Raw genomic sequence first — 26,886 nt, 5'->3', positions numbered from 1 at the left:
CCTTAGTCCACACCTTTCCCTTTCCCTTTATCTCATTTAATCCTCGCTGTGGTGGCTGTTTTACAGATAAGGAGATAGAGGTTCAAGAGATCACTGTTGCCCCAGGTTACATGGAGAGGAAATGGGAAGGCCTGGATTTGAACCCCCATCTTCCTGGGCCCCTCTCCCTGCCTCTCCCCACACTGTTGACCACCACCTGTTCTAAGACTGTTTTGGATCTCTCAATGACTGTCCGAGCAGCCTCCCTGAGTAGGTTGCCCCTGGGAGTCTGGTTTCACAGACCAGGAACCTGAAACCCAGAGAGGTCATTTCCTAGCCGGTGATCACACAGCCAACAATGACCAAGCTGGGCCACCAGACTCCAGTCCCCTCACTACCTAAGTGTGACCACATCCATGAAGGGGCTCAGCTGCCCCTTCAACCCTGTGGCTACTAATACCTGGCAGAGTTAGAATGTGAGTTTGAGTTTTTTTTCCCATGATCCAATCAACACTCAATCTGCAGAGTGTCATCTCTGTTTGCCCTCTGTAGGGTGGCCCTGGGGACAGCGTGGTGACCAACTGGCACCTAGCCCTGTCCTGCTCTCCAGGAATTCACAGTCCAGTATGGGAGACAGACGGGTCCCCAGACAGTGATGACCCAGAATGCGCAGGCTAGGGGTGTGGGAGCCCCAGAGGCTGCAGGCCTAGGCTGGGGGTGGTCCGAGAGGGCTTCCAGGAGGAGGAAGTCTCTGCGCTGGAGATTGTCAGAGGCAGGTGGTCGGAGACGCAGGTTCCGAATGACGCTGGGGTGGGCCTGGTCCACGGAGCAGCGGCGCCCCCTTCTGGAAGAATCCCACAGTGCAGTGAGCTGGGCCTGCAGGGGATTCCAAGAGCTCGGCTTGGCCAAGTTCAAATCTTGTACGCACCCCGCTCAGGACTCTAGAACTTGATTCGTTCATTCGCCCAACGAATGTCCAATGAGTACCTACTTTGCACCAGGCTCTGTTCTGGTGCCAAACACACACTGTGGACAACAGAGTCCTGCCCTCAGGACCTGCAGGTCCGTAGGGGGGAAAAGGAACCAGTAATACGATAGTAGCTAATTCGTACTAAATCCTCCCTTTGTGCCAGGCCCTGATTTAAAAAAAAAAAAAATACCGTCCACATTAACCAATTCAATCCTTGCAGACTTCAACTGTTCCCACTTTACAATATTAGATAAACCGAGGCAGGGGAAGTTAATTGCCTAAGGCTGCACAGCCAGTGAATGCTGGAATCACTTTGAACCCAGAACCCAATTCTTACCCAACACGTCCCCAGCCCCGAGGATGTCATATGTTAAAAACATGTTATATAAAATGATCTTAGACCCTGAAAAGTTTCATGAACAAAATCAAGCGGAGAAATGAAGTAACGTTTTAGTAGGAAGGTGCCCTTAAAAGGAGCAATCACAGCTGGGAATGGTGGCCCATGCCTGTCATCCCAGCAACTTGGGAGGCTGAGATGGGAGGATTGCAAGTTCCAGACCAGCCTCAGCAATTTAGTGAGGCCCTAAGCAACTTAGCGAGACCCCGTCTCTAAATAAAAACAGAAAGGGCTGTGGCTGTGGCTGAGTGTTTAAGCGCCCCTGGGCTCAACCCTACGTACCCCAAAACTAAAAATAAAAATAATAAGAGGAGCCACCAGGGAAGCGCTCTCAGAAGAGGCGGCCTTTGTGAAGAGACTTGACAGACGACGGATGGGAGGGAAGGGAGGTAAACCGAGGCAAAGGCCCGCGGCAGGCGCTGAAAGAATGTCGTCGGTCAGAGTTTTCAGGATTCCAGCGTGGCCTTTCAGGCCTCAGGTCAGGTTCGACGCGGCCGGGAGGCTGCGGGCCGCGGGAGCCTGAGGCTCTGGGATCCCGGGGGCCGCGCGGGGGCGGGGCCGCACTTCCCGCGGGATGTGGGCGGGGCCGCTCACCTGCGGGGGCGGGGCTCGCGGTCGCCCCGCCCCCGGGGAGCCGCCCGGCCGGGACGGGCCGCGGGCGCAGCGGGCGCAGCGGGCGGCGGCCGGGCGAGAGGGGCGCGGCGGGCGGCGCGGCCGAGCGGTCCGGAGCCCTCCGCGGCAGGTGGGCTCCGGGGAGGGGCGCGGCGGGCGGCGCGGCCGAGCGGTCCGGAGCCCTCCGCGGCAGGTGGGCTCCGGGGAGGGGCGCGGCGGCGGGGCGCCGCGGTGATGGGGCGCGGGGGGCGCGGCGGGGCCTGGCGCGTACCCTGGGCCGCGCGCCTGGGGGCCGGGCGGACCGCGGCCCCCGGACGCCGCAGCCGGACCTGGGGCTCCCGGGTCCCGAGGCCCCGCCGCGCCGCGTCCTCCCCCGCGCAGGTAAACAGGGCGAGGATGGGGCGGGGCCTGGCGGAGGGAGGGGACCCTGGTGACCTGCGCGAGGCCACCGTCGCCAAGGGTAAGGTGAGGGGCTGGGGGCCGCGCCGGGGTCCTGCTGCGCCGGCGCGTGAGGCCCGGGCGACTCGGTGCGCGCGAGAGCGGGGTGTGAGTGTGGAGGGGAGATGGGCGGCCGCAAGACCCCGGGACCGGGAACTTTTCTGTGATGTGACCTCTGGTTGTGTCTGTGATGGAGGGGGGGTGTGCGTGAGTGCGTGTGTGTGCGTGTGTGTTGGGAGTCGGGCTGGTTACAGGACTTCGTGTGTGCAACCCAGAGATCATGTGGCTGTCGGTGACTTTCTGCTGGCAGCTGTAAGATTAGATACGGGTGTTGTGTGGCGGCCCTTGTCCTTTTGCCTGTAGGATGGAGTGTGTGTGCATAGGGGACTGCGGTTGACTTCTGAGTTGTGTCACAGTGGTGGTGTCCGGGAGCTGTGGGTGACTGTGCCCCGAGGCTGGGCTCTTGCCTGGGTTACCAAGTGTGGAGCTGTGGGGCTGGGAGAGAGGTGTGTATGGAGAGGAAGCCAGTGAGAGTGTGTGTGTGTGTGTGTGTGTGTGTTCTCCACAGTTGCTGTGGACTGGCACCAGCGAGCGTAGAGTCCTCTCTGTGGGGAGTGATGTGTGGTTGGGATTGTCCTGTGCCTGGGTGACAGGATGGAAGAGGAGAGCCATGTGTGGGCTGTGCCTGTGATTACTGCTCTGCTGGCGGAGCCCATTGGGGCTCTATATGAGCGCAGGGGCTCGTGTTTGTCTTGGTGACAGCCTGAGTGATGAGTGGCTGTGGCCGAGCTGCAGCGGGGCTGTGGCGGGGCTGTGGTGTCCTGGCCTGGTGTGGTGTGCGGGAGGCCGGGTCTGATTGCCGGTGGTGTGTGTCGGGGCGGGGATTGTTACATTAACAAAACTGGGTGAATACTTTGTGTGCTTGTGGTTGTCAGGCTGGCCCTTGATGGACTTGTGTGACTGTGAATGTGACCATCTATGTGGCTTGTGTGCGCAGGGTGAGAGAGCAGGGTGTGTTAAACAAACCTACAGCCCCCACAGAAACTGGAGATGGTACCTGACCTACAGTGATGAGGAGAAATCCACTTACAATCTGTGAAAGTGATTTGCGTTCAGGAGAAACTGTTCTTCAAACTCTGAGTTGTGAAGTTTGATTTTTTCCTTCCTGGGCTAGCGCTACACCGTGCCATCCTCTCTTGTGATGCTGGGCAGCAGCAGTGGCCAGTTGGTCAGTGGTCACAGAGGAGCCGACCAGTGCTCTGCAGTGCTTTGTTGTCGGCTCAGATGTCCAGGAGGCAGCTACACTAAATCCGTTTTTCAGCTTGTGATATTTTCAGTTTACCATGGGTTTATGAGGATGCTGTGCCATCTATCAGTGGGGGGACATTCCTATATACAAATGTATAGCTATAGGAGAGTTTGGTGGCCATTGGACTCTGGCGTGTGAAGTGCACGGGACACTCTTAGCATATGTGATGATGGTCCAGCCAGCAGGTGCGGGGAGCTCAGGGCTGCTTGTGGTGGACAGAGCCCGGGCAGTGTGCAGGGAGACAGGGAGCTGCCCGACCGTAGGGCACCCCACGCTGTGGGCACCCATGGCCCGCAGAGTAACTGAGACTGAGTTTGGGGCCATCTGTGTGTCTAGGTATCTGGGTGCCTGCGTGTGAGTTCTGCTGGACACAGGGTGGAGGTGGAGGGACTTAGAGGAGTGGGGGACACGAGGAGGGGTCCCCAACAGATTCTTGGAGTGTGTATGGAGGGGCTTCAGGTACATAAGGAGGAGATGGCCACTCGGGGACTGTGTGTGTGTGTGTGTGAGTGTGTGAGAAAGTGAGTGTCATGGATGAGTGCAGGGACACAATTTGTGAAGTCTTGGGGATTTGGTTGGATTATTGGAGGTGAGGGGCAGGGGAGTCGACAGAGCAAAGCAGAGGCGTCTGTGTGGTGTTTCTGGTGGGCAGCGGGCGTGCGTGTGGGAGATGTACCTTTGTGTACCTGATTTCACAGGTTGCATTAGGTCATACTTCTGCAAGGAGAATGTGGATGCATGTGAGTTTTTGAGTTGAGCTGTATTTTGTGGCATTGGACGTGGAACCCAGGAGCGCTCTACTACTGGCCACATACCCAGCCCTTTATAATTTTTTTATTTTGAGACAGGGTCTCGCTAAGTTGCTCATGCTGGTCTCAAACTTGCGATGCTCCTACCTCTGCCTCCCATGCCACTGAAGAGTGCCGTTACACCCAGTTTGAGCTGTATTTTTAAGAGGAGAAAGTGTGTGTTGTGTTTCTAAGATAAGAATGTGTACTGTATTTCTAATGAGGGTGTGTATGTTAAGAGAGGGTATGTGCGTGTTGTGTTGTTTGAAACAAGGGAGTGTATGAGTGTGAGTGTGTTGTGTTTCTGAGGGGAGAATGTGTGTGTGGCACTGTGTCTTTAAGTGCCTCAGGAGGCACTTGGTATGGTGGCCACACCTCTAGTCCTATCCACTAGGGAGGCTGAGGCAGGAGGATTACAAGTGGAGGCCAGCCTGGATAATTTAATGAGACCCTGTCTCAAAATAAAAATGGCTGGGGTTCAGTGGTAAATCACCCCTGGGTTCAACTCCCAGCACCAAAAGAAAACCTCTGGAGGGCGTGTGTGGAGTAGATGCTCCTGCGCCTCCGGTGGCCACACATTCTGATAAAGCCATCATAAATGGAGGCAGGTTTGAGGACTGTTGTCTACCCGGACCCTGGAGGCACTAAAAGCTAAACACTGGACCTGGTCACTCACATAAAACCACACAAAATCCCCATGTGGGACCTCAACTCATTAGGAGGCTTTAGACCTCTGTCACAGGGACAGTGGCATCCATAGGCCACACCTGTGCCATGCGCATGTTCCAACAGGCGCTGGGCTGGCTGAGCCTGTCTGTGGTGGAGGGTGGAGCCCCTGTTCCCTCAGGGTCCATCAAGCCCAGGAGCCACCATGCTGGCCCCCTCCTTCTCTCCCCAACTTAGAGGCTTCTCTGCTTCTGGTGCCCCAGCCCCTCGCCCTGGCCTCAGGCCCCACCCACCCTCAGTGGCCTGACTGGTTCCCAACAAAAACACCCTGAGAATGAGCTCACAGGGAGCTGCCGCCTCCACGTGCCCCGCCCCCCACGCCCAGCAGAGGAGGTGCCTCCGGTCCCAGGGCACACTGCCGGCTGGGAGCTCTGGGCAGGGTGCTAGGGACCTTGGGGAGGGAAGGGCCAGCCCCTCGAGCTGAGTGCAGGTGGGGGGGATCAAGAGCCAGCTGAGTGCCCTCTTGGTTAATTACATACAGTAAAATTTTGGAATTGTCCTCAGGGCAGAGCCCTGGCTTCAGAAGACAGACAGAGGTAGACTAGAATGTTCCCATGAGGGCTGGCTGGGGCGGATGCAGAGCTGGTTTGGCTGGGATGGAGAGGGCTAGGAGGCAGAGACTGGCCGGGTGGGCGGGCAGAGAGTGGGGATGCGGAGAGGTTGGGGTCCGACTGGCCATCCTCGTGTGGGGGCTGGGGACTGGCCTGCCTTGGCAGTGACACCCCACCTCCACTGCCACTCCCAGGAGCAGCCATGTCGGTGCAGGTGGTGCCCCCTGGGAGCATGGGGCTGGGCCCAGAGCGCCTGAACCCCGAGGAGCTGGTGCGGCAGACGCGGCAGGTGGTGCAGGGGCTGGAGGCCCTGCGGGCAGAGCACCGCAGCCTGGCTGGGCACCTGGCGGAGGCCCTGGCAGCACATGGTCCTGCGCCTGGTTCAGAACTGCTGGAGGAGAAGCAGCAGGTGGTGGGCCACTCCCTGGAGGCCATTGAGCTGGGGCTAGGCGAAGCCCAGGTATGAGGGGCCTGGTGGGGGCGCTCAGGCCTGGGGCTTAGACCAGGTGTTCAGGGAAGCAGGTGGGAGGTGGGAGGCACTGGGACAGGCAGCCGGGAGGGCAGGCTTCAGGCCACAAGTGGAGTCCCCAGGCAGCATCAAGATGCCCTGAGCCAGACAGCACCCTCTGGTGGAGCTGAGGGACTCGGGAGACTTTGGGTTACAGGGTGAAACATGAAGTAGTCCTGAGATCTGCCTCCTGGGTGAAGTCAGAGGGGTCCCCGAGCATCACCGCAGTCTGCGGAATCTGCAGGGCCCCTGTGGGATGCCGGGCCAGGGCAGCCCCCAGCTCAGCTCCTGACCGCCCCTCGCAGGTGCTGCTGGCCCTCTCGGCGCACGTGAGTGTGCTGGAGGCTGAGAAGCAGCGGCTGCGGGCGCAGGCCCGGAGGCTGGCGCAGGAGAACGTCTGGCTGCGCGAGGAGCTGGAGGAGACGCAGCGGCGGCTGCGGGCCAGCGAGGAGGCTGTGGCGCAGCTGGAGGAGGAGAAGCACCACCTTGAGTTCCTGGGGCAGCTGCGGCAGTACGACCCGCCCGAGGAGAGCCAGGTGCTGGGCAGGACTTGGCGGGAAATGGCCCTCCCAGAGCTTCTGAGGCTCCGCCCCACCCCAGCACCCCAAGGCCCCAGCCTCTGTAGACCCCTCAGACCCCCAGCAATTGCCAGAAGCCCCCCAGCTGCTCACAAAGCCCCCATCCTCCTCGACCCCCAGGAGAGCCCTAAGGCTTCTGATCAGCACTCCGCAAACCCCACCAGGGATCCAGCACCCAGGCTGTGTTTAGCCCCATTCTCATGGCTCCCGCTTTCCTGTCCTCCCTGTAGCGCCCCGAGTCCCCCCCTCGCCGAGACAGCCTGGCCTCCCTGTTCCCCAGTGAGGAGGAGGAGAGGAGAGGTGGGTGTGAGGGCCGCGTGTGACGTGGGAGCACAGCCAGGCAGGACCACAGGCCAGGCTGGGAGGGACCCCAAGTTCTCTGGTGAGGGAGGGGGAGGGGAGGGCAGGGTCAGGAGGAGGATGGGACAGGTGGCTGGCATTAGCGGGGATGACCGGCAGGTGAGGCCCGGAGCTGTGAACTCGGGTGTGTGAGCCAGGCAGCTCCCCACACACCTCACAGGCCAGGTGGGCACCGTTCCTGCCCCAGGCCAGGACACATCCCACCAGCAGGTTGGATGCCTGTGTTCCCTGGCTCAGAGGTCAGTGTGGGGACCCAGCCTCAGCCCAGCAGTTTCGAGATGTCCGTGGCGCCTGAGGTGACTCAGTGCCTGCCTCCCCCAGGTCCTGAAGCAGCAGGGGCCGCGGCAGCCCAGCAGGGCGGATACGAGATCCCTGCCCGCCTTCGGACCCTGCACAACCTGGTGATCCAGTATGCGGGCCAGGGCCGCTACGAGGTCGCTGTGCCTCTGTGCCGCCAGGCCTTGGAGGACCTGGAGCGGAGCTCAGGCCACTGCCACCCTGATGTGGCCACCATGCTCAACATTCTGGCCCTGGTGTACCGGTGAGGGCCGCACTGGCAGGGCCTGTTGTTGGGTGAAGGACCTGGCGTCCCCTCAACATGGAGCACCAGGGGTAGATGGGGACAGGGACAGGGCAGAAGAGGACAGGAAAACAAAGAGGAAGGCAGAGATCTTGGGAGTGGCCAGGACCCAGAAGTCAGCAAGGGCCCCAACCCCAGGTGGGGAAGAGGGGGGGGGGCCAGCGCTGGAGACTCGGGAGGTTTGGGGAGGCCTGAAGGGACACCTGGAGGGTGCCACCCACACCTGGCTCAGCCAGGTCCCAGGATCTGTCTGAACCAGCCCAGCCATAGCCCAAGCTTGGCCGTCCCAGCCACCCCTGTGACTGCCTCACAGGGACCAGAACAAGTACAAGGAGGCCACAGACCTTCTCCACGACGCCCTGCAGATCCGGGAGCAGACGCTGGGTCCTGAACACCCTGCAGTGAGTGGGCCCCCACCCACAGGGACGGGAGGGAGGCCGCAGAGCCTGCCCCCTCCAACCTGCACCCCCACTGCAGGTGGCCGCCACCCTCAACAACCTGGCTGTCCTCTACGGGAAACGTGGGCGTTATCGGGAGGCAGAGCCCCTGTGCCAGCGTGCCCTGGAGATCCGTGAGAAGGTCCCCTACCCAATTCCAGATGACCCTTTGTCTGTGTGGGCGTGACTTGGTGCTCTTCCCTTTGATCCTCCGTCTCTTGGGCCCCCGTGTGGGCCTAGATCACCCACCACACGGCCTGCCCCCGACCTTCCAGTTTCATCTGGACTCTGCTGCCTGTGACCTCACACGCCCCCTCCTAGCCCTGCCCTCTGACCCCCCTGGTTGGCGGTCTACCCCTGTATGCCACCAGTGCCTGGAGCACTGCAGCCTCTGTCCCCGCAGCTGCTCCTCTTTCTGTAATCCCCACCTGCGTCTCCGGCATGGCAGTGCCATCATGGGGCCCACCAACCCCGTGACTCCAGTGGCTCATGACCCCCAGGTCCTAGGCGCCGACCACCCAGACGTGGCCAAGCAGCTCAACAACCTAGCCCTGCTCTGCCAGAACCAGGGCAAGTTCGAGGACGTGGAGCGGCACTACGCCCGCGCCCTGAGCATCTACGAGGCCCTGGGTGGCCCCCACGACCCCAATGTGGCCAAGACCAAGAACAACCTGGTGAGGCGCTGCAGGGGGCTATGGGGCTGCAGGCAGGTACGACAGGAGCTCCAGGGGGGAAGGTGGGGCCCTGACGGAAAGGTCCCCTCAGCATCAGGAAGTGTGCCAGAGAACGGTTCCAGCAGAGGACACTGGCAGGACCAGATGCCAACATCACATCTTTATTGCACCTGCCGTGGGCAGCCCCTTCTTAGCTCGTTACAATAGGGCTACCATCACCCCATTTGTACAGGAGACAGGCACAGAGGTGACACAGCCAAGGCAGGGCGGGGCCCAGAAGGCAGTGTGGCCAGGCTTGCACTTAAGATGGGCTGGGGGTCCCAAGAAGTCCCCAGATTACAGTCAAAGTCCCCCTGCCCCGCCCTCCCTGCAGGCCTCCGCCTACCTGAAGCAGAACAAGTACGAGCAGGCAGAGGAGCTGTACAGGGAGATCCTCCGCAGGGAGGGCCTGCCGCCACCTCTGGGTGAGCCCTCTGCCCTCCTCCCTCCCAAGGGCTCCTCGGTGCCCCTCTCAACGTCCCCTCTGTCCCCCAGGAGCTCCTAACACAGGCACAGCTGGTGAAGCAGAACAACAGGTGAGGAGGCCCTGCTTTGGTGCCTGAGGGGGGATGGGGCTGGATGGGCCAGGTGGGGGTCAGTCACTGTCCCTGGCTCCTCTTCAGGCTCTTCGAAGGAGCAGCTCATTCTCTAAGCTCCGTGAGTCTCTCCGGCGGGGAAGTGAGAAGCTGGTGTCCCGTCTCCGAGGGGAGGGCTTGGCAGGGGCAGCAGGGTGAGTGCCGGCTCGCGGTGGCCAAGCCCTGATGGTGGGGGCACCTGCAGCACCCTCCCCCAGTCCTGCTCAAGAGCTTTCCATGGCTCCCATCTGCCCTGTGACACAGATCTAACCTAGTCCTGGAGAGGACCTTCCTAGAGGGGCCTGGACATTCACCTGTCCTTCTCTGACCCATTCTCTGCAGGATGAAGAGAGCCATGTCCCTAAACGTGCTGAATACAGAGAATGTCAGAGCTCCGGGGGCTCAGGTGAGAGGGACACCTGTCAAAGATGGAGCAGAGCCACTGTGGCAGGCTCAGAGAGGCAGGGGCTGACAGGTGGGGGTGGAGCAGAGCCCAGGACAGAAGGGAGGGTGTACCTGGGGCAGAGGCAGGGGGACGGGCGCAGTGACAACTGGAGCAGAGATCTGCTTGCCCGTCACCCACCGCTCCCTGTGCCTGTCCCCAGCTCCGCAGTCGGCCCTTAAGTGAGCTCCCACGGACCCTCAGCGCCAGTATCCAGGACATGAGCCCCCGCTAACACGGATGGGACGCTGCAGCTTCTCCAGAATGGGGGGTGGCCACCCGTGTCCTCGGCTCCCCTGCCTGGGGGGGCGGGGGGCCAGTGGGTCAGACATCAGTGCTGCCTTCTCCCCCGTAATTAAAGGCTATAGATTTGGAATGTCCACCTGAGGGGTCCTCTGTGCTGCTGGGACAGGGCCAGGCAAGACGAGGGCATCACCTCATATTGCTCTGACGAGCCTGCTCCGCTCACATCTGCTGGGCGATCTGCTCGATCCTCCGCAGCGTCTCCTCCGACTCCAGCTGCTCCAGGCTGAGCAGGGACAGCCCCAGCTGATCCTCCTGCAGGGGTCAGAGAGGGAAGTTGGCCAGGGCCTGGGGAAGCTGCTACAGCGCCACTGCAGGGGACCAGGACTCCAGAGGCAGTGGGGACAGGAGGGCTAAGGGACAGAATTTTGAACTGGGAGCTGTCCACAAAATCCAGAAGACAGGGCACTGGGCCTCATCTGCCCTCCCCAGGCAGCTGCACAGGGAAGCAGTCACAGCTCCCCCAGGGCCTGGCATGTGCCCGCAACGAGGCGGCAGGCTGGGGGAGCACAGCCGGGAGGGAACAGGGCCCAGGGCTCACCCGGTGGAAAGGCTGCGCCATCTGCCTCAGGAAGTACTTGGCGACCTGGACGCCCTCGTCGACGGTCAGGTTGAGGTTGGCGTCGGTGAGGTGCTCCTGGATCCAGCGCGGCAGCTTCCCCCGCTTGTCCGCCCTGGCGAACCGCTTTGCGTGGGAGGGTGGGGACAGGGTGTCAGGCCCAGGCTGGAAAGCCTGGCCACCGCTGCCCCTGCCACCATACCCTGCCCATCTGGATGACGAATGGGGAAACAGCGGGGCTCAGAAGCCAGGGTGGGGTGCAGAGGCCCCGAGCCCGTACTTTGTCGGCGAAGACCATGAGGCCGTAGTCCGTCTTGCCCCGGATGGCCCGGCCCACGCACTGGGCCGCGTGGCGCATGGCGTCAAAGGTGAGGAAGTCGTTCTCCCGGATCTGGAACTGGTCCCGCAGGTATTCCAGCCGTGCCTGGGGCCAGGGGGTGAGGAGGAGAGGGATGGGGAGCCATCCCTTCCCAAGTGCCTGTGCCCTCCTCCAGCCACCCCACAAACCACGCTGTCCCCCCTCACGTGGCTCACCTTCAGAATGCGGCTCTGGGTGTAGACATAGGGGACACCAAACATGATGACTGCCCGCCCGAAGTGGTGCACTGTGGGCAGGGGTGAGAGGTCACGAGTGAGCTGCAGGGTGCTGGGGGCTGAGGCCCTCGCCAGGCCCAGGCTGTGGGTGGCTGGTCCCCTGAGGGAGCAGACGGGTGTGGAGGACGGCTCTAGCGCTAGGCAGGGGAAAGCAGCCACTCACCGAAGTCGATTCCCTCAGACACTTTGCCCCGGGCCACTGAGAGCAGGATGGCCCCTCGGCCATTCTCGCAGGCCTGGGGGTTGGGGCAAACTGAGTCACCCTCAGAGCCACTACCTGAGCCTACCCAGCGCTGCCTCAGCCTCCCCATCCCACACCCACCTCCTGATACTTCTCCAGGGCAACACTGGTCTCGGCCCCATCCTGGGTCTCAATGAAGAGCAGCTTGTTCCTCTGGATGTTCTCGAGGATGCCCTGAGGGGGGACAGCAGGAGGTCAGGGCTGGGGCTGGCCGTGGTTCAGGGCATGGCCATGAACCCAGCCCTGCCTCAGACTCCTGTGTAAAGGACCATGTCTCTGGGCCTCAACCTGCCTGTCTGGGACACAGGAAGGAAGGGACAGAACTGTCCAACTTCACTGTGGTTAGCCCAGTGGAGTAGGCACATGGCCCATGGTGGCCAGTCAGGACACAGTACCCAGCCACGGGGGTGCAGGGGCTGACTAATCCACCTGGGGCCAGCGGAGGCTACCTCGAGTGCACACCCCACACTGTAGTGGACACAGGGACAGACCCAGCCAGAGACGGAGACCAGCCCCATGGTCACCTGTGCAGTTCAGTGGGGACACCTCTTTTCAACGAATCATATGGAAGCAAATGGGTTCCAAATGGGAAATGAACCTGACCTTCATCCCACACAGCCGATGTAGGCTGCCTCAGACACAGGTGTGGAAGCTAAAGCCGCAGAGCATCCAGGAGGAAATGGGAGCCCCTTTTCATGGCTTTGGGTAGGCAAGGTTTCTTAATAGCACACAAGGCTCTAGCCATCTTTCCTACTGTGTGCAAAGAGTCTGGCCGTGACTCTGAGGGACAAGGCTCCTGCCCCAGCCCCAGCCCCAGCACTCCCTGAAGCCTGGACTAGTGAGTCCACTCATCTCACCTCAAAGAAGTGTTCTGGGCCCTGAGAGCTGGTCAGGGGCGCTCAGAGACAGGCAGGATGTGCCCCTCCCACCACCTCCTGCCATGGCCCAGTGTGGCCATGCTGAGCCCCGGCCACCGTGCCCCAAGCCCATCCTCATACTTCCCAGAGGGTCTGCAGGTTCTCCAGAGGCTTTGCCTGGAGTCCTGGTCCAGCCCTAGTTCCAGAACCTTCACTCAGCAAGAGCCATACTTGTTTCCCATGTCCATAGCGAGCACTATGTGCTGGAGGGACAGTCACAGGGGTAAACCCGAAAAGAGCAGCCAGGGCACCAGGAGCCAGAGGCTGCCACGGGTTGAAGCATGTGGGGTTGAGCTCCAAATATGGGGACGGAGCAGGGCACAGAGGCGTGTGGGGTTTATTTCATGCATATTCCCGTGTTTTAGGCCACCTGTCACTGAAAACAGAGGAAGGACGCCCAGGCAGCACCAAGAGTGAGGAACGGGGCTTCCCAGACGGGTGGCAGGGTGGCTGGGCGTACCTGCTCGTACCAGGAGGCCACAGTGCTCTCCATGTACTGGTAGCTGGTGAAGAAGGCCACGATGCCATCAGGGACCACGGCGGACATCTCCAGCAGGAGGTTTCCATAGTTCCGGATCACGGCTGTAGGGTCAGAGGTTGGGCCCCCTCCTGGCGCAGGGCCCCCTCCCCCTCCCGATCCTGAACTTGGGGTTCTCGGCAGCCCCGAGGCTATCTGCGGGCTGCTCACACACCCAACCCCTCCTCCAGAGCCAGCCCCCTGAAGCAGGTGTGGCCTTGTGACTTGCCACAGCCAATGAGGGCAAAAGTGGCTACGTCACTTCCAGGTGAGCAGCTTTAGGAGCCCGTGCACAGCCCACTAGGATCCCACGGGAACCCACAGAAACCGGCCCCGCAGGCAGCATACCAATATCTTCCCGGGTCTCAAATTTGGAGCTGATGGCCACCTGGTCATTACCCCTGCCGATGATCTGGAGCAAGCAAAGGTCACAATAAAGGAAGCAGCCGCCACTGTCACATATGCTCACCCCCTGTTACTGCCATTCAAAGCTTTTAATAGATCCAGCATCACTAGGTGAACCATTAGCTACCTGTTGCTAGTTGGTTCCAAAACACTGCTCGCCACCAGTGCCACCGCTGGCCATCCTCACAATGCCACCATGCAGCTGGTGGTCACTATGGGGCCCCAGTCCCTGAAGGGCAATTCCAAAAGCCAAAAAACTATTCGGCAAAAACTGCACTGACCCGAGTCCACTCAGAGGCCAACTCACCCCTTTCATGTGACTCTTCAAAAGCTTTTGCAGGGCGGGGCTGCAGCTCAGTGGCAGAGTGCTTGCCTAGCATGCCCGAGGCCCTGGGTTCCATCCCAGCACCAAAAAAGGAAAAAACCTTCTAAAGCCTGGAAAATTCCAAATTCCAAAATACATCCGGACTCTGGGCTTCAGAGCCTGTGACCTGAGGCCATTTACCACAGAGACTGACCCAGAGAGAAGGCTCACTACCCAGGTCACAGCTGGGCAAGAACTGGGCAAAGCCACATGAGCGAGATGCAGGCTACATTCGTGTTTTACACTCTCTGAATCCTGTCAGTGGCCCTGGGAGATCAGGGAGGAGACATTCCCACTTCACAGATCAGAGCCGGGCACAGTGGCACAGGCCTGTAATCCCAGTGGCTTGGGAGGCTGAGGCAGGAGGATCAAAAGTTCAAAGCCAGCCTCCAACTTAGTGAGGCCCTAAGCAACTCAGTGAGATCCTGTCTCCAAATGGAAAATAAAAAGGGCAAGGGGAGTCCAGTGGTTAAGTGCCTGAGTTTAATCCCTGGTACCAAAAAAACAAGAGGTGCAGAGGAGAAAACAGGCTTTGCGAGCCAGACACACAGGAGCAGGCGGAGCCCACCTGGGCACCCCAGCAGACAGCTCTCCTGCCTGAGGAGGGGCAGACAGGCCGCAGGAGGAAGGCAGCCCCTAACCCCATCCTCTACACTCACCATGGGGCACAGACAGACCCGGGCCAGTGTCATTGTGAAGGTTGCCATGGTGACAGGATGGAAATCCAGGATCTTGGGGTAGATGTCCAGTGGGGACAGTGTCTGTAGGAGGGATAGCAAGAGGGATGTCATCAGACCAAGGAAGGACGGGAGCCCCATGGTGGAGGACTGGAGGGGTCAGGGAAGAGTCCTCACCCCGGAGGTGATGATGACAGATTGGAAGCGCTCGAACACAGGTTTGATGGCCAGGGAGGCGTCCATGCAGCTGTGGAGAGCAGACCCGGACAGTGAGGCCAGGCAGGGAGGGCGGGGCTGCCCTCTGTCTGTCATGCCGGCTCAGGCCCAGGGTCCCACCTGAAGTGCAGGACGGGGTTGGCGATGGTGGGGGTCCTGTCATCAAAAGGCTCAATGATGATGGTGAAGCCTGGAGGGACAGGCAAAGGCCGGTGAGACCCTCACGGAGGTCACCCGTCCCATTCCCACACAGGAACTTGCTTGTGTCTGGTCCCTGTCCCAGGGGCAAATGGGACTGAACACCAGTGGCCCAAGCCCCAAACGCAGGCACCTGAGCCCGAACACCCCAGCCTGCCTGCTCTTTGGGGCGACCTCCGAGCAATTCCCAAGAGCACTGAGCTACATCCTCAAGCTGTCCTGGGAGGCCCGCTCAGCACCCACGCCCGCTCTGCCTCCCAAATGCCCCTGTGACTGACCACCTCCACAATCTTGGCCAGCCGCCATCTCCTCCCTCCCAGGCCACCATGCTCCCTGCTTGGATCCCTGGGATCCAGAATCACCGTGGGACCCAGCACGCCACCCTCTCCTCCTCCCTCACCAGCTCACCACTGCCTCCCACAGGCAGCCCCTGCAGCCGCTGGAGCCCTTATTCAAAAGTCAGCTCCCAGGCTGGGTGGCGCACTTGGTGGAGCACTGTCTAACGTGTGTGAGGCCCTGGGTTCCGGCCCTGAACTGCAAAAAATAGCCTCCCCAGAGGCTGCCCCCACCGGCCACGGGGACGCAGCAACACCGCCCGTCCTTCTTAACCAGGCCTCCTGGACTAGGCTGTCTTTGTTTTTGCTACTGGTTTCCCCTCCAGAATATCGCTCCCAGCAGGGCAGAGGTGAGGCCTTTTTTGGTTCCTGCTTCCACAGTGCATGGCCAGGCTTTCGTTAAGCAAAAACTGAATGAATGATTTGCATGTTGTTTCACTTATTTAAAAAAGAAATCAAGTCCTCTGTACCTGGCCCTGTGCTGAGGACACAGTAGTGACCAGAGACAGCCTCAGCCTTGCCCACAAGGGCTCCTGGTCCAGGGGGGAGAGAGAGCTCCCAGAGAGCAATGATTCAGAGTGGGGAGGGCTGGGCCAGGGCAGATCAGGCAGGTGGCATGGTCCAGCCTTGGGCTGAGGGAGGGACAGAGGGGGCACAGCTGCTGGGCTGAGACTGGAGATGGGAGAAGCATGTTCCAGGTCAGTGATGTGAGCCTCGGTAGATGGGGAAACGGCGGGAGAAGGGACTGGGGGAAGCGTCCAGTGCTCATGGCAACAGCCCTGGTGGGAGGGCAGAGACTCTGCTCCTGCTGAGGCCCAGCGCAGGGCAGGGCGGCAGGTCTGACCTAGTTTCCTGTAATCCCCAGGGATCAGGCTGAGCCCTTGGTCAGCTAAGGAGCGGAGGGAACCTGGCTGAAGCCTTCAGAACACCCCCCTCTCCCACAGGCCAGAGGCCTGAGTGTCCTCACACCACTAAGGCGCTCCCCATCTCGGCCTCTCCTTCCCATCTCTCTCCAAACCTACCTTTCTCTGCCTCACAGTCCCGCCCCCTCCTCTCCTGCTCAGGTACCTGCTGTCTACCCCAACAACTGCCTCCAGTCCCTGCCAGAATTTTTTTAAAGCACTAATCTGACCTGGCACCTCCCTTGCTCAGAACCTGCCATGGCTCGCCACTGCCCTCCGTTACAGTGACCAGCTCTTGCCATGCATCAGGGCTCACCTCGTTCCGCTGCCCACCCCATCCTTCCCCACTCTGTAGCCAGAGGGAGGCCTGCCCAGCTCCCAGGGACTGTCAAAATAGAGCCCAGCCTCCCAAGCCCAAGCCTTCAAGGCCTGTGTCCAAACCCCTGCCAACAACAGTGGAGGCTTGTCTAGGACCCCGATGTCAGCTGCCAGGGACTCAGCAGATGCAAGAAGAGGGGAGCTTACCCTTGGCGTAGGTGCTGACCAGGGTGGCGAAGTTAGCAAGCAGAGTGAGCGGGGAGAAGTCGGCCAGGTCGGCGATCTCCAGGGTGTGCAGGAGGGACCGCAGGCGCTCGGCACAGAACCTGTGGAGGGCGGGGCGGGGGCAGAGGGAAGGACAGGCTCAGAGGCCCCTTTTCTGCTGTCAGAGCTCATGGCCACATGTGTCCCTCCTGGCAACCAGGTGTTTCATGAGGCCAGGAACTAGATCTGTCCCAGAAACTTCAGCGTCCTCACCTCGAACACTGGCACATTATGCTGAGCCTCCACTTCGTGATGGCAGACAGAACATGGCCACTTGTCACACACGCTCATGGCCTCACTGGCAGGGTCTCCTCAAAACAAGACCCACAGCCACACCCAGAACCCCGCAGTCACATCATGAATCCCGCATGACCACAGGTCTCAAGCGCACACGCACACACATCAGTTTCTCCTCTCTCTCAGGAACCTTGGTGACACTGTCACAGTCCCCCATACTCAAAGTAACACAACCACACACAGCCTCACGTAGACTGTGTCAACCACACGGACACACAGGGCCACCTAGCCAGTCACACACAGGTAGGCCTGCAGTGCTCGCCCCAGAGGGACAGGTCAGGAGCAGGAGCGCCTGACTGGAGCCTGGTGGCGCTCAGACTTTAAACATGCTGCAAGCTTGCCTTTGACCCCAGGCTGGCTCAGGTGCCCTGAGACTCTGTCATCCGCACCTGAGGGGATCACCATGTCGGGGATATGTCTGTCTCTTCCACTGGGTCACAGCCCCATGAGGGTGGTGTTGGCCACCTCACTCACTTCCGCACCCGGGAACGCTGAGGCACTTGGGGAACATGTGTTGAGTGGCGGAGCCCCTCTTCCACCCTCACAAGTCCCCTACCTGGGGGAGAGGCACAAGAGCTGCCCCACTCCCTTGGGGACAGAGTAGCCAAGCCTCTCAAGTCCTATAGAGCTGGTTTCAAAGTTACAACTTAGCACATGCAGTGCTAAGCCTGGGTAATGGCATCCTCTCCCCGAGGCCCATGTCCTCATCTGCAGCGTGGGGACATCACTCAGGGGATGTAGCTGAGGTAAGGAACCCGGAAAACTTAGCTGACCATAGCTACGAGGCCAGCTGTGGGCTTTGCTGCCCTCTCCTTTAAGCAGCACAGAATCTGTGAAGTAAAGACGCCACCCACCTTGACACCCACCCAGGTTACACAGAAGACGGAGGTTCAGAGAAACCAACGATTTGCAAACCCAGATCAGCAAGGGAAAAGTTCTGGCCCCCTCCTCCTATTCCTGAGTCCATTATCTGCTAGCTCCATGCCTCAGGGGTCTGAACCCCACTAAATGATCCCCAAATGCACCCCTGGGAGGCCCCGGCATGGGGGTGAAGGCAGTGTTGACGGTGACTCCCGGCAAAGGAGACGTGCATCTGGGGGCCCAGGGCGGTTTCCCAGAGCTCCAGTCCTGCTGGGCCTCGGGATTCAGCCTCCATCCCAGCCTGGCTCCAGGCCAGGCTGCAGCTCAAGGGAGAGCACCCGCCTACATGCTGGAGGCCCTGGGTCCCTCCCAGCACCAAGAGCACCCAAAGGAAAAAAGCATCAATACTGCTCCCTCCCACCCCCTCCACAAACAGCGCCTCTGGGAAACTGTCTTCAGGCAATTCCCAGGTCCGGCTGCACTGCCTGCCAGGGCCGCCCAACACAGCCACCCAGGGCCACTCCATCCTTGCCCAGCTGGACAGCCAGCAGTTCCTGACACAGGCAATGTGGTGCCCCACGGAGCAGGTGTGGACAAGGCCTGGCAGCACGAGGCTGGGATCCGCCCCAGCGCCTGCAGGCACCACTCCCCACGCGGGCCTCACCTGAGGGGCTTGCGCTGGATGCACACGCGCTGCGCCAGGCTGCTCAGGAAGGCGGGCGGGCTCTCCTGGACCACGTGCTGCACGCGCAGCCGCCACTTGACAAACTCCAGCAGCCGCCGCAGGAAGCCAAGGAAGTGCTCAGCCGTGCGGATGGAGCCGGGCACCGCCTCTGCGAGAGAGGAGGGGAGAGAAGGGTCAGCGGCACGAGGCAGGCGGGCGGGCAAGAAGGGCAGCGGGGCAGAGCACGGCTCACCCTTCAACACCTCATCGGGCAGCACAGGGTTGGCCAGGTGGGCGTCAGTCTCCCGGGCAGCACTGGCCTCCCGCAGCCCCTCCACCAGGCGGCGGTACTCATCGCGCAGGCGCTGTTCGTCGGTCTCCTTGATCCTGCAGGGACAAGGGTAAGGGACTAGAACTGCACCCTGTCCCTCAGGGCTGGTGGTAGGTGGCCCAGCAGGCACCAGGCCTCCCAGCTGCTCCCTCCTGGCACCTGAGCACCGTCTTCTGCAGGGTCTCTAAGTTGCCCTGGCACCTGTCCAGGGTCCGGCGAGTGAGGTTGACACTCATGGAGTCGATACAGACGTTGTCTAGAGAAGAAGGGGCGAGTGCTGGGCTGCGGCCAGCAGGGTGGAGGTCTGGCGGGCTGCCACCAGCTTTGTACCGTTTCCCTCCTTACCAATGTTGTGGGCCTCGTCAAAGACCACCACGGCCTTGCGGGCCAGCTCCTTGGACACCAGGTCTGCTATCTTGGGGTCCAGGAGGTAGTGGTAGCTGTAAACCACCACGTTGGCGTGCAGGATCTGGGGGAGGAGGACAGGGTGCTCTAGCCTTCCTGGTGCCCTCCGCTGTCACATTCCTGCCTCACAGGCGGAGGCCAAGGACACAAGGAGACAGAGACAGATGCGCAGGCCCCAAAGACATAGGCTCGCACAGGCAAGGCTCAGAGGCACAGGGAGAGACACCGACAGACACAGGTGCTGGCCAACAGACAGACACACACACAAGCAGACAGACAAGGGACAGGCAGCCCACAACCCTCACACCCACACTCTGCCCACCCCCACAGGCTCACTGAGTAGCGGGCGAGGAAGTAAGGGCACCAGCCCTGGCGCCGCCCCAAGGCCTTCAGGTCATCCAGGTTGTAGATGCCGGCAGGGAGGGGCGCTTGGCGGCCATGGGCGTCGAATTCCTGGGGTGAGGGGAGGGAGGCAGGGGTCAGCAAGGCCGGCTGCCCTGAGCATCCTGGCCCTCCCAGCCCCACTCAGCGGCCCCCAGGCACCTCATAGAAGCGGCAGTGGGGCAAGCTGGCGTCCTGCTGGTACTGCGCCCGCACGTAGGAGGCCGTGAGGCTGTGGCATTTCCCATCAACGTCTTTCCCAAAGCGCAGCGGTGTCACCTAGGGGCACAGGGGACATCTCAGTCCTGAAACAGGCTCACCGGACTTTTGGACAATTTGAACCTCAACCTGCTTTATTATTGGTTAACATACCTAACTTACTGCAGGTACAAGACTGCAAGCACCGTCACACTCCCGACTACCCCCTGTGACTGCCCCTGTCTGAAATGCTTGGGACCAGAAGTGTTTTGGACTGCAGATGCTGTTTGGACTTTTGGAATATTTGCATGTACATAATGAAATATCTGGGGATGGAACTCAAAGTTTAAATGTGCAATTCAGTTGTGGTTCATTAACATACACAAGATGTTTTATACAGTCCTTTCAGTATGTCTGCACTTTCAGTTTCACCAATAATACAAAGTCAGGCGGAGAATGTTTCACCTGTGATGTCATACTGGCACTCAAAGTTGTTGTGTTTTTTTTGTTGTTTTTTTTGATACTGTGGATTGAACTCAGGGGCACTCAACCACTGAGCCACATCCCCAGCCCTATTCTGTATTTTATTTAGAGGCAGGGTCTCACTGAGTTGCTTAGTGCCTCACTTTTGCTGAGGCTAGCTTTGAACTCATAATCCTCCTGCCTCAGCCTCCCCAGATGCTGGGATTATAGGCGTGCCCCACTGTGCCTTCATCATGATATATATTCTTTTAAGTCTTTGTACATGCTACAGGTTTCAACTGCACCATCTCACCCAATCTCATCTTTTATGAGGCAGATACTTAATTATCCCCATTTTATAGAAGGGAAGACTGAGACCCAGGGGCCAAAATCACCTATATAAAATGTACAATTAAAAGGGCTGGGGATATAACTCAGTTGGTAGAGTGCTTGTCTGGCATGCACAAGGCCCTGGGTTCAATCCCCAGCACCATAAAAAAAAAAAAAGAAAAAAAGAAAAAAATATGTATACAGCTAGTAAGTTTCAGAGTCAGGAAGTCAGGTCTCTAGACTCCAGGAGCTGGAGGAGTCCACTCATCTGGGTCATGAATGAGGAATCAGAATTTGCAAGAAAGAAATTCTGTTCATGGCCCCTTCCTGAGAAATTCTCATACTTCCTGAGAGCTCTCATCTTGGGACCTAGGACTCATGGTTGGAGAGAAGAGGTCCCTCGACCCTGGGACTGAGGGCAAGAGGAGGGAGTGGATAATCACCTCAGGATGAATGCACAGGTTCTTGCGGGAGCTCAGAGCCAGCCCCAAAAATGGCAGCTTCTCATCTTCCTGCTTTTCGTAAAAATTGAGCAACTTGCGAAGCTCCTCAATCACCTGCTCAGATGGGGGAGGGGAGGGATTTGGCTTCACTGGAAGCTCCAGCCCCTGCCCTGCCAGGCCCCAGCCTCCTCTCCAGCATCCCAACCCCGTAAGGCTAGGGAGTGCAGCCATCAGGACACCAAAGACATGGGGTCCACCCCAGCCTACCTTCTCAATCTCTGGCACTGTCCTCGAGCAGTAGATGAGTTTCGTCACCTCCAGTGGATACGCCTGCCAAGGACCAGTGTGCTCAGTCCTGGCCCAGCACCCTCCCTCCTCCCAGTCTCAGGGGCTCACTTACCCGCTGGTAGGCCATAATCAGCGCCAGCAGGGACACTGTCTTGCCAGTGCCTGAGGGCATCTCCAGGACTCCATGACCCTGTGTGTGGGGGCAGAAAGACAGACACAGGCTCTCAGAATCTGAAATACAAACTCTGGGGACCCTCCCTCAAATGCTACCAACTGAGAATGCAGGACAACATAGCAATTAAGGTCTGCGCCCCAGGGACAATGAGTTTGCACCTCATTTCTGTCACCTCCTTGTTGAGTGGTCTTCCATAAGCATCTTTTTTTTTTTAATTTTTTTTTAACATTTATTTTTTAGTTTTCGGCGGACACAACATCTTTGTTTATATGTGGTGCTGAGGATCGAACCCGGGCTGAACGCATGCCAGGCGAGCGCGCTACTACTTGAGCCACATCCCCAGCCCCGATAAGCATCTTTACCTCTCTGGGCCACAGTATTCTCACCTCTAAAACAGGCCTATTAATGTGCCCTTCTCAGCATGACAATGAGGATCAGTGAGAAATTTGTGGTTAAATATTTGGAACAGCATCTAAAGTACAGTGAACCTTTTTTCTTCTAGCTTACAAACCTTCCACAGATCTACTCTGTGCTTAGTGCTGTTTCCACATATCTTTGCTATTTGGAGCCAAAAAAATATTTGGTTATGGGGGAAGCTGTTGTGTGTGCAGCAGGATATCTAATAGCTCCTTTCCTCCTGGGATGACAACCAGGTACACACCCAGACATTGCCAAATGTCCTCTGGGGGTCAAAATCATTCCCACTTGGGAATTGCTGCCTTTTGTGTATTAAGTTGCATAACCCTCACAACACCCAGAGAAGTAAGTACTGTGTGCACACACATGCCCTGCACGGGAGGCTGACGTTCTCAGGACCCAGGACTTCACCCATGCTAGGAAAGTGCTCTCTTCATTTTACAGAGGTGGAAACCATGGCAAAAGGTTAAATGATTCGCCCAAGGGTGCATGGCTGAGAGCCTGTGGGTCCAGCATTCAAAACTGTTAGCACCCACTCTGAAGTCTATATATTGGTAAGCATTGGAAAACTCAGCCTTCAATCAATGTTAGCTGCTCCACTATTAACCGTTATTGTTTTAGCTTCTTGATTTTCTTTTTCCCTGGTATTGGGTGTTTGGACCCAGGTCTTATGCATTCTAGACAAGAGTCCTGTCACTGATCAAACCATTATTGTTTTAGATAACAGGAGATTTTAGAGTCCTGGATTCTTTTTTTTTTTTTTTTTTTAAAGAGAGAGTGAGAGAGGAGAGAGAGAGAGAGAGAGAGAGAGAGAGAGAGAGAGAGAGAGAGAGAGAGAGAATTTTTAATATTTATTTTTCAGTTCTCGGCGAACACAACATCTTTGTTGGTATGTGGTGCTGAGGATCGAACCCGGGCCGCACGCATGCCAGGCGAGCTACCGCTTGAGCCACATCCCCAGCCCGAGTCCTGGATTCTTGAGGTCCTCGGATTGACTTTTTTTTTTCTAGTATCGGGGACTTAACTCCAGGGTGCTCTTCCACCAAGTTACATCCCCAGCTCTTTCACTATTTTTTATTTTGAGTCGAGGTCTCGCTAAATTGCCCAGGCTGGCCTGGATCTTTTGATCCTCCTGCCTCAGCCTCAGTCGCTGGGATTACAGGCGTGACCCACCACGCCCAGAAGGCCCTGGATTTTTAAAACCCTACGACCTGCAACCTCGGCCTTAGAAGCCCACAAGGCAGCCCTACCTGTCAAGTGGGCAGCGCGGGCCGGACCCACCCACCTTGGCGTCCAGCGTGCGTTTGAGCTCCAGCATGTAGGAGAACTGCTCCGGGTAGATGTAGTCGTAGGGGAAGTAGACCAGCAGCCCGTCCACGTTGAGCCTGGCGGCGGGGGCTAAGGGGTCAGTCCCGTCCCCTCAGCCCCTCTCCAGCCGCCACACTCCCCCGCCGTGGGGTCCGACATCCCCAAGTTTCCCAGGAGACCCTCGTCCCCCTCGGCGTCTCCTCGCTACGGTCTCCTTACCGCCCCGCCGGTCCCCGCAGCGATTCCCACCCCATTCCTCCAGTCTCCCCTCGCCCCGCCGGGTCCTGAGGCGCGCCCACCGGACCCCCATCTTCCTTCCATCAATTGTTCCTCCCATGTATCCCCCCGCTCTCGATCCCGAACCGCTAGCCCCCACTCCGCTCTCACTTCATGGCGGCGGCCGCGGCGTGCCTAGGCGCAGACCCGCCCTCCTTATGAATATTCAGAAAGGGGCGGGGACGTGGGTGTCCTGGAGGAGCCGCTCCACCTTCGTCACTCCACCATTGGCTGAACCTGCCCGTCACTCCACCGGGAGGAGCCAATCGGAATAATGCGCATGCGCACGGAGAGGCAAAGGCGGATTTCTGGGCGAGGCCGTGTCAGAGGCATTACTGTGGATCGTAGAGGACTATCAACAAAACAAGGAAGGAAGAGAGCCGAGAGAATCGATTCAATTCATTACTTGGATCTTCAGGTGAGCACAGATCTGTAGTCCCAGCAACACACGAGACTGAAGCGGGACGATCATAACTTCGACCAGCCTGGGCAATTTTATTTATTTATATTTTGAGACTGTCTCAAAATATAACTAACTAGTTAAATACATAAAATTGGCTAGGAACTTAACTTACTAGTAGGGTGGGTGCCCCTGGGTTCAATCCCCAGTAACGGGGTGGAGTGGGATGGATTAGATCTTCATGTGTCTGTCCAGATTGAATAGTGAATGGGTTCTAGGGGAGAATGACAGGGAAATTAGGGACACTTTCGAGGCCAAAAGTTCCCAATGGTTTTGCTGTGCCAGACACACATGCACTTATAAAATACTTGCTGTGTCCTAGACTTAGGATAAGTAATTTATAAATAGTTCCTCCCATGTATCCAGCGCCTACTGTTTGCCACTCTGTGCTGTTTTAATCAGGACGTAATGGAGAGGCAGTACAGTTTGGTGGCTAAGGTGTGGGCTCTGAATAAGAATACCTGGGTTCAAATCCTGACTCCACTTTCCATTAACTGTGACCTTGATCAAACTACTCTGGGATTCCACCTCAGCAGATGCAAAGAAGGAACAATTAAATAAGATACTTAAATGAACGCATATAAAGCAGTTAAAGCTCCAATTAATACAAACTAAGTATTTGATAAATGCTAGTTTCTGTGTGCTCAATAAGTAGTTATGGGGCATCTGTTGTGTTCCTGGAACATATGTCCATGACTGCTCTGGTTCCTGTCCTCAAAGAACAATACTAAGTATACAAAAAAATATATGAAGCTAGGCATGGTGGCACATGCCTGTAATCCCAGTATCTTGGGAGCCTGAAGCAGGAGGATCGCAAGTTCAAAGCCAGCCTCAGCAACTTAGCAAGGCCCTGTCTCTAAATAAAATACACAAAGGGATGGGGATGGGGCTCAGTGGTTAAGTGCCCCTAGGTTCAATCCCTGGTACCAAAAATAAATAAATAAATAAGTATGATTATAAGCATGGCAAATACTGTGAAGGAAATTTTCAGAAAAGCATAAATTCTTTACTGGGGTGCCTGTTATGGTCTGTGGGGTATATTGACCAGAGTCATCAGGGAAGGCTTCCTAGAAGTACTGAGGGCAGGGCCAGGGTGACAGCTCACTGGTGGACCCTGTGTTTAGCACTCATAAGACCCTGAGTTCAATCCTTAGCACCAATAATAAAAAATTTTAAATAAAATAGAGTACTGGAGTTGGGCAACGTGGCACATGCCTGTATTCCCAGCAGCTCAGGAGGCTGAGCCTGGAGGATCTCAAGTTCAAAGCCAGCCTCAGCAAAAAGGAGGCACTAAGCAACTCAGTAAGACCCTGTCTCTAAATAAAATACAAACTAGGGCTGGGGATGAGGCTCAGCTGCCCCTGAGTTCAGTCCCTGGGTACCCATCCCCACTCCCAAAAAATAGAGTATTGGATTAATATATCCCAGGCCCTGTGCTAAATATCCCATTACCTCCCTGACATCATCTTCTATTCTTCTCTCTCTACGCTGCTCCTCCAGGCACCCTTGGGCCCCTGGTTCTGCCATCCAGGCAGCAGGCACTTGCATTAGTGAGCTATTTCTGCATAAATTATCCCCAAATATCATGGTTACAAACAACAGCACTTATCCCATTTCTTTTATTTCCTCTGTGTGTGTGTGCGCGCGCTTGCACTTGGGATGGAACTCAGGCCTCACAAGTGCTAGGCAAGTGCTCTACCACTGAACTATTTCTCTAGCTTTAAAAAAAAAAAAAAAAAAAGTTTTTTTGTGGTAGTGGGGATGGATCCCAAGAGTGCTCTACCACTAAGCTACATCCCCAGCCCTTTTTATAAATTTTGAGACAGGGTTCTCACTAAGTTGCTGAGGCTGGCCTTGAACTTGTGATCCTCCTGCCTGGCCTCCTGAGTACCTGGGATTACTGGCATGTGCCATGTGCCTAGCTTATTATTTGTTCTATAGATCAGGAGTTGGACACAGCTGCAGACCTCTCAAGTCCCCATTGGGCAACATGTTACTGCCCTCCCCAGGGGGTTCCTGCGGGATTCAGGTCCTCACTGGCCCCTGCCATGCAGTGTCTTCAAAGGCAACTTGACTCATCAAAACCAGAAACCTAGACTCAGGTTCTTGGATCCAGATCTTTAGGAATGATCACTGGACCCAAAAATTTAAGCCCGGGCAAGGCTATATTAGGGATATTATATCTGCTGGAGCCAGAAGGCAGGCAGCACAGAGCCCGTGCTGACTCCAGGGAAGAGCAAAACAGGAGGGCTGTTGAGGCCTGTACAGGAGGCGGGAACTCAGTCCCTTGATGTCATCACACATAGAGATGGGACTTCGTTTGCACCTGTGCTCTTCTTCATCATGGGCCACAGTCATTACCATCTTTTTTGTTGTTGTTGTTGTAACCAAAACGGGTGAATACCAGGAGGCAAGGAGGATGGGGAAGGATCTTAGGATGACTGACAACTGCCTGCTCATGGTTTTGCAAATGCGTGAGCCCTGGGATCATGGGATGGGGAGACAATCCTGGGGTAGATATCCCTGGTCCCTAAACATCATCACAAATCTAAGAGGAAGGTTCCTTTTGAAGGTGAAGGAGGGGGCTAGGAGCCAAGGAATGCAAAGAATGCAGCTCTAGAATCCTAGAAAGGGAGGACCTGAATTCTCCCAGGAGCCTCTGTGGGAAGCTGGCTCCCCAAGGTCTTGGTTTCAGCCTAGTGCCAGTGAGCTGGGATTTCTGACCTTCAAAACCGTCGGAAAGCTGGGCAAGGTGGTGCATGCCTGTAATGCCAGCGGCTTGGGAGGCTGAAGCAGGAGGATCTCGGGTTCAAAACT

At 57.7% G+C, this 26,886-nt stretch overlaps 2 protein-coding genes across 4 annotated transcripts; one reads left to right on the top strand and one right to left on the bottom strand.

Annotated features, from left to right (window-relative positions):
• Positions 1 to 1,979: 1,979 nt before the first annotated feature.
• Klc3 (kinesin light chain 3) lies at positions 1,980 to 10,343 on the top strand. Of its 2 annotated transcripts, none has more exons than XM_078031888.1 (13): positions 1,980 to 2,088; positions 5,965 to 6,230; positions 6,584 to 6,814; positions 7,087 to 7,156; positions 7,538 to 7,757; positions 8,110 to 8,197; positions 8,274 to 8,375; positions 8,734 to 8,907; positions 9,281 to 9,371; positions 9,442 to 9,482; positions 9,570 to 9,676; positions 9,864 to 9,927; positions 10,127 to 10,343. In XM_078031888.1, exons 2-13 carry the CDS (start codon positions 5,973 to 5,975, stop codon positions 10,196 to 10,198), a joined length of 1,518 nt encoding a protein of 505 aa, XP_077888014.1. In that variant the 5' UTR covers positions 1,980 to 2,088; positions 5,965 to 5,972; the 3' UTR covers positions 10,199 to 10,343. The 2 variants fall into 2 exon arrangements, with proteins under 2 accessions (XP_077888014.1, XP_077888013.1); XM_078031887.1 differs by having other exon boundaries at positions 2,051 to 2,151.
• Ercc2 (ERCC excision repair 2, TFIIH core complex helicase subunit) lies at positions 9,053 to 23,767 on the bottom strand. 2 transcript variants are annotated; one of them, XM_078031886.1, is made up of 24 exons: positions 23,721 to 23,767; positions 23,311 to 23,410; positions 21,546 to 21,623; positions 21,413 to 21,475; positions 21,146 to 21,259; positions 19,875 to 19,991; positions 19,668 to 19,784; positions 19,272 to 19,395; positions 19,086 to 19,182; positions 18,849 to 18,982; positions 18,596 to 18,764; positions 16,717 to 16,835; positions 14,877 to 14,946; positions 14,718 to 14,787; positions 14,523 to 14,624; positions 13,443 to 13,506; positions 13,038 to 13,159; positions 11,742 to 11,834; positions 11,583 to 11,655; positions 11,360 to 11,430; positions 11,106 to 11,249; positions 10,808 to 10,951; positions 10,400 to 10,521; positions 9,053 to 10,263 (listed from the first exon to the last, which is right to left on the bottom strand). In XM_078031886.1, the coding sequence occupies exons 1-23, from the start codon at positions 23,723 to 23,725 to the stop codon at positions 10,429 to 10,431; spliced, it is 2,283 nt and encodes a 760-aa protein (XP_077888012.1). In that variant the 5' UTR covers positions 23,726 to 23,767; the 3' UTR covers positions 9,053 to 10,263; positions 10,400 to 10,428. The 2 variants fall into 2 exon arrangements, with proteins under 2 accessions (XP_077888012.1, XP_005338276.1); XM_005338219.5 differs by having other exon boundaries at positions 9,053 to 10,521.
• Positions 23,768 to 26,886: the final 3,119 nt, after the last annotated feature.

Source organism: Ictidomys tridecemlineatus, chromosome 15 (assembly GCF_052094955.1).
Source record: "Ictidomys tridecemlineatus isolate mIctTri1 chromosome 15, mIctTri1.hap1, whole genome shotgun sequence".
Classification (NCBI taxonomy): domain Eukaryota; kingdom Metazoa; phylum Chordata; class Mammalia; order Rodentia; family Sciuridae; genus Ictidomys; species Ictidomys tridecemlineatus.
The sequence above is the reverse complement of the archived record's forward strand: the minus strand, read 5'-3'. Positions and strand labels throughout refer to the sequence as shown.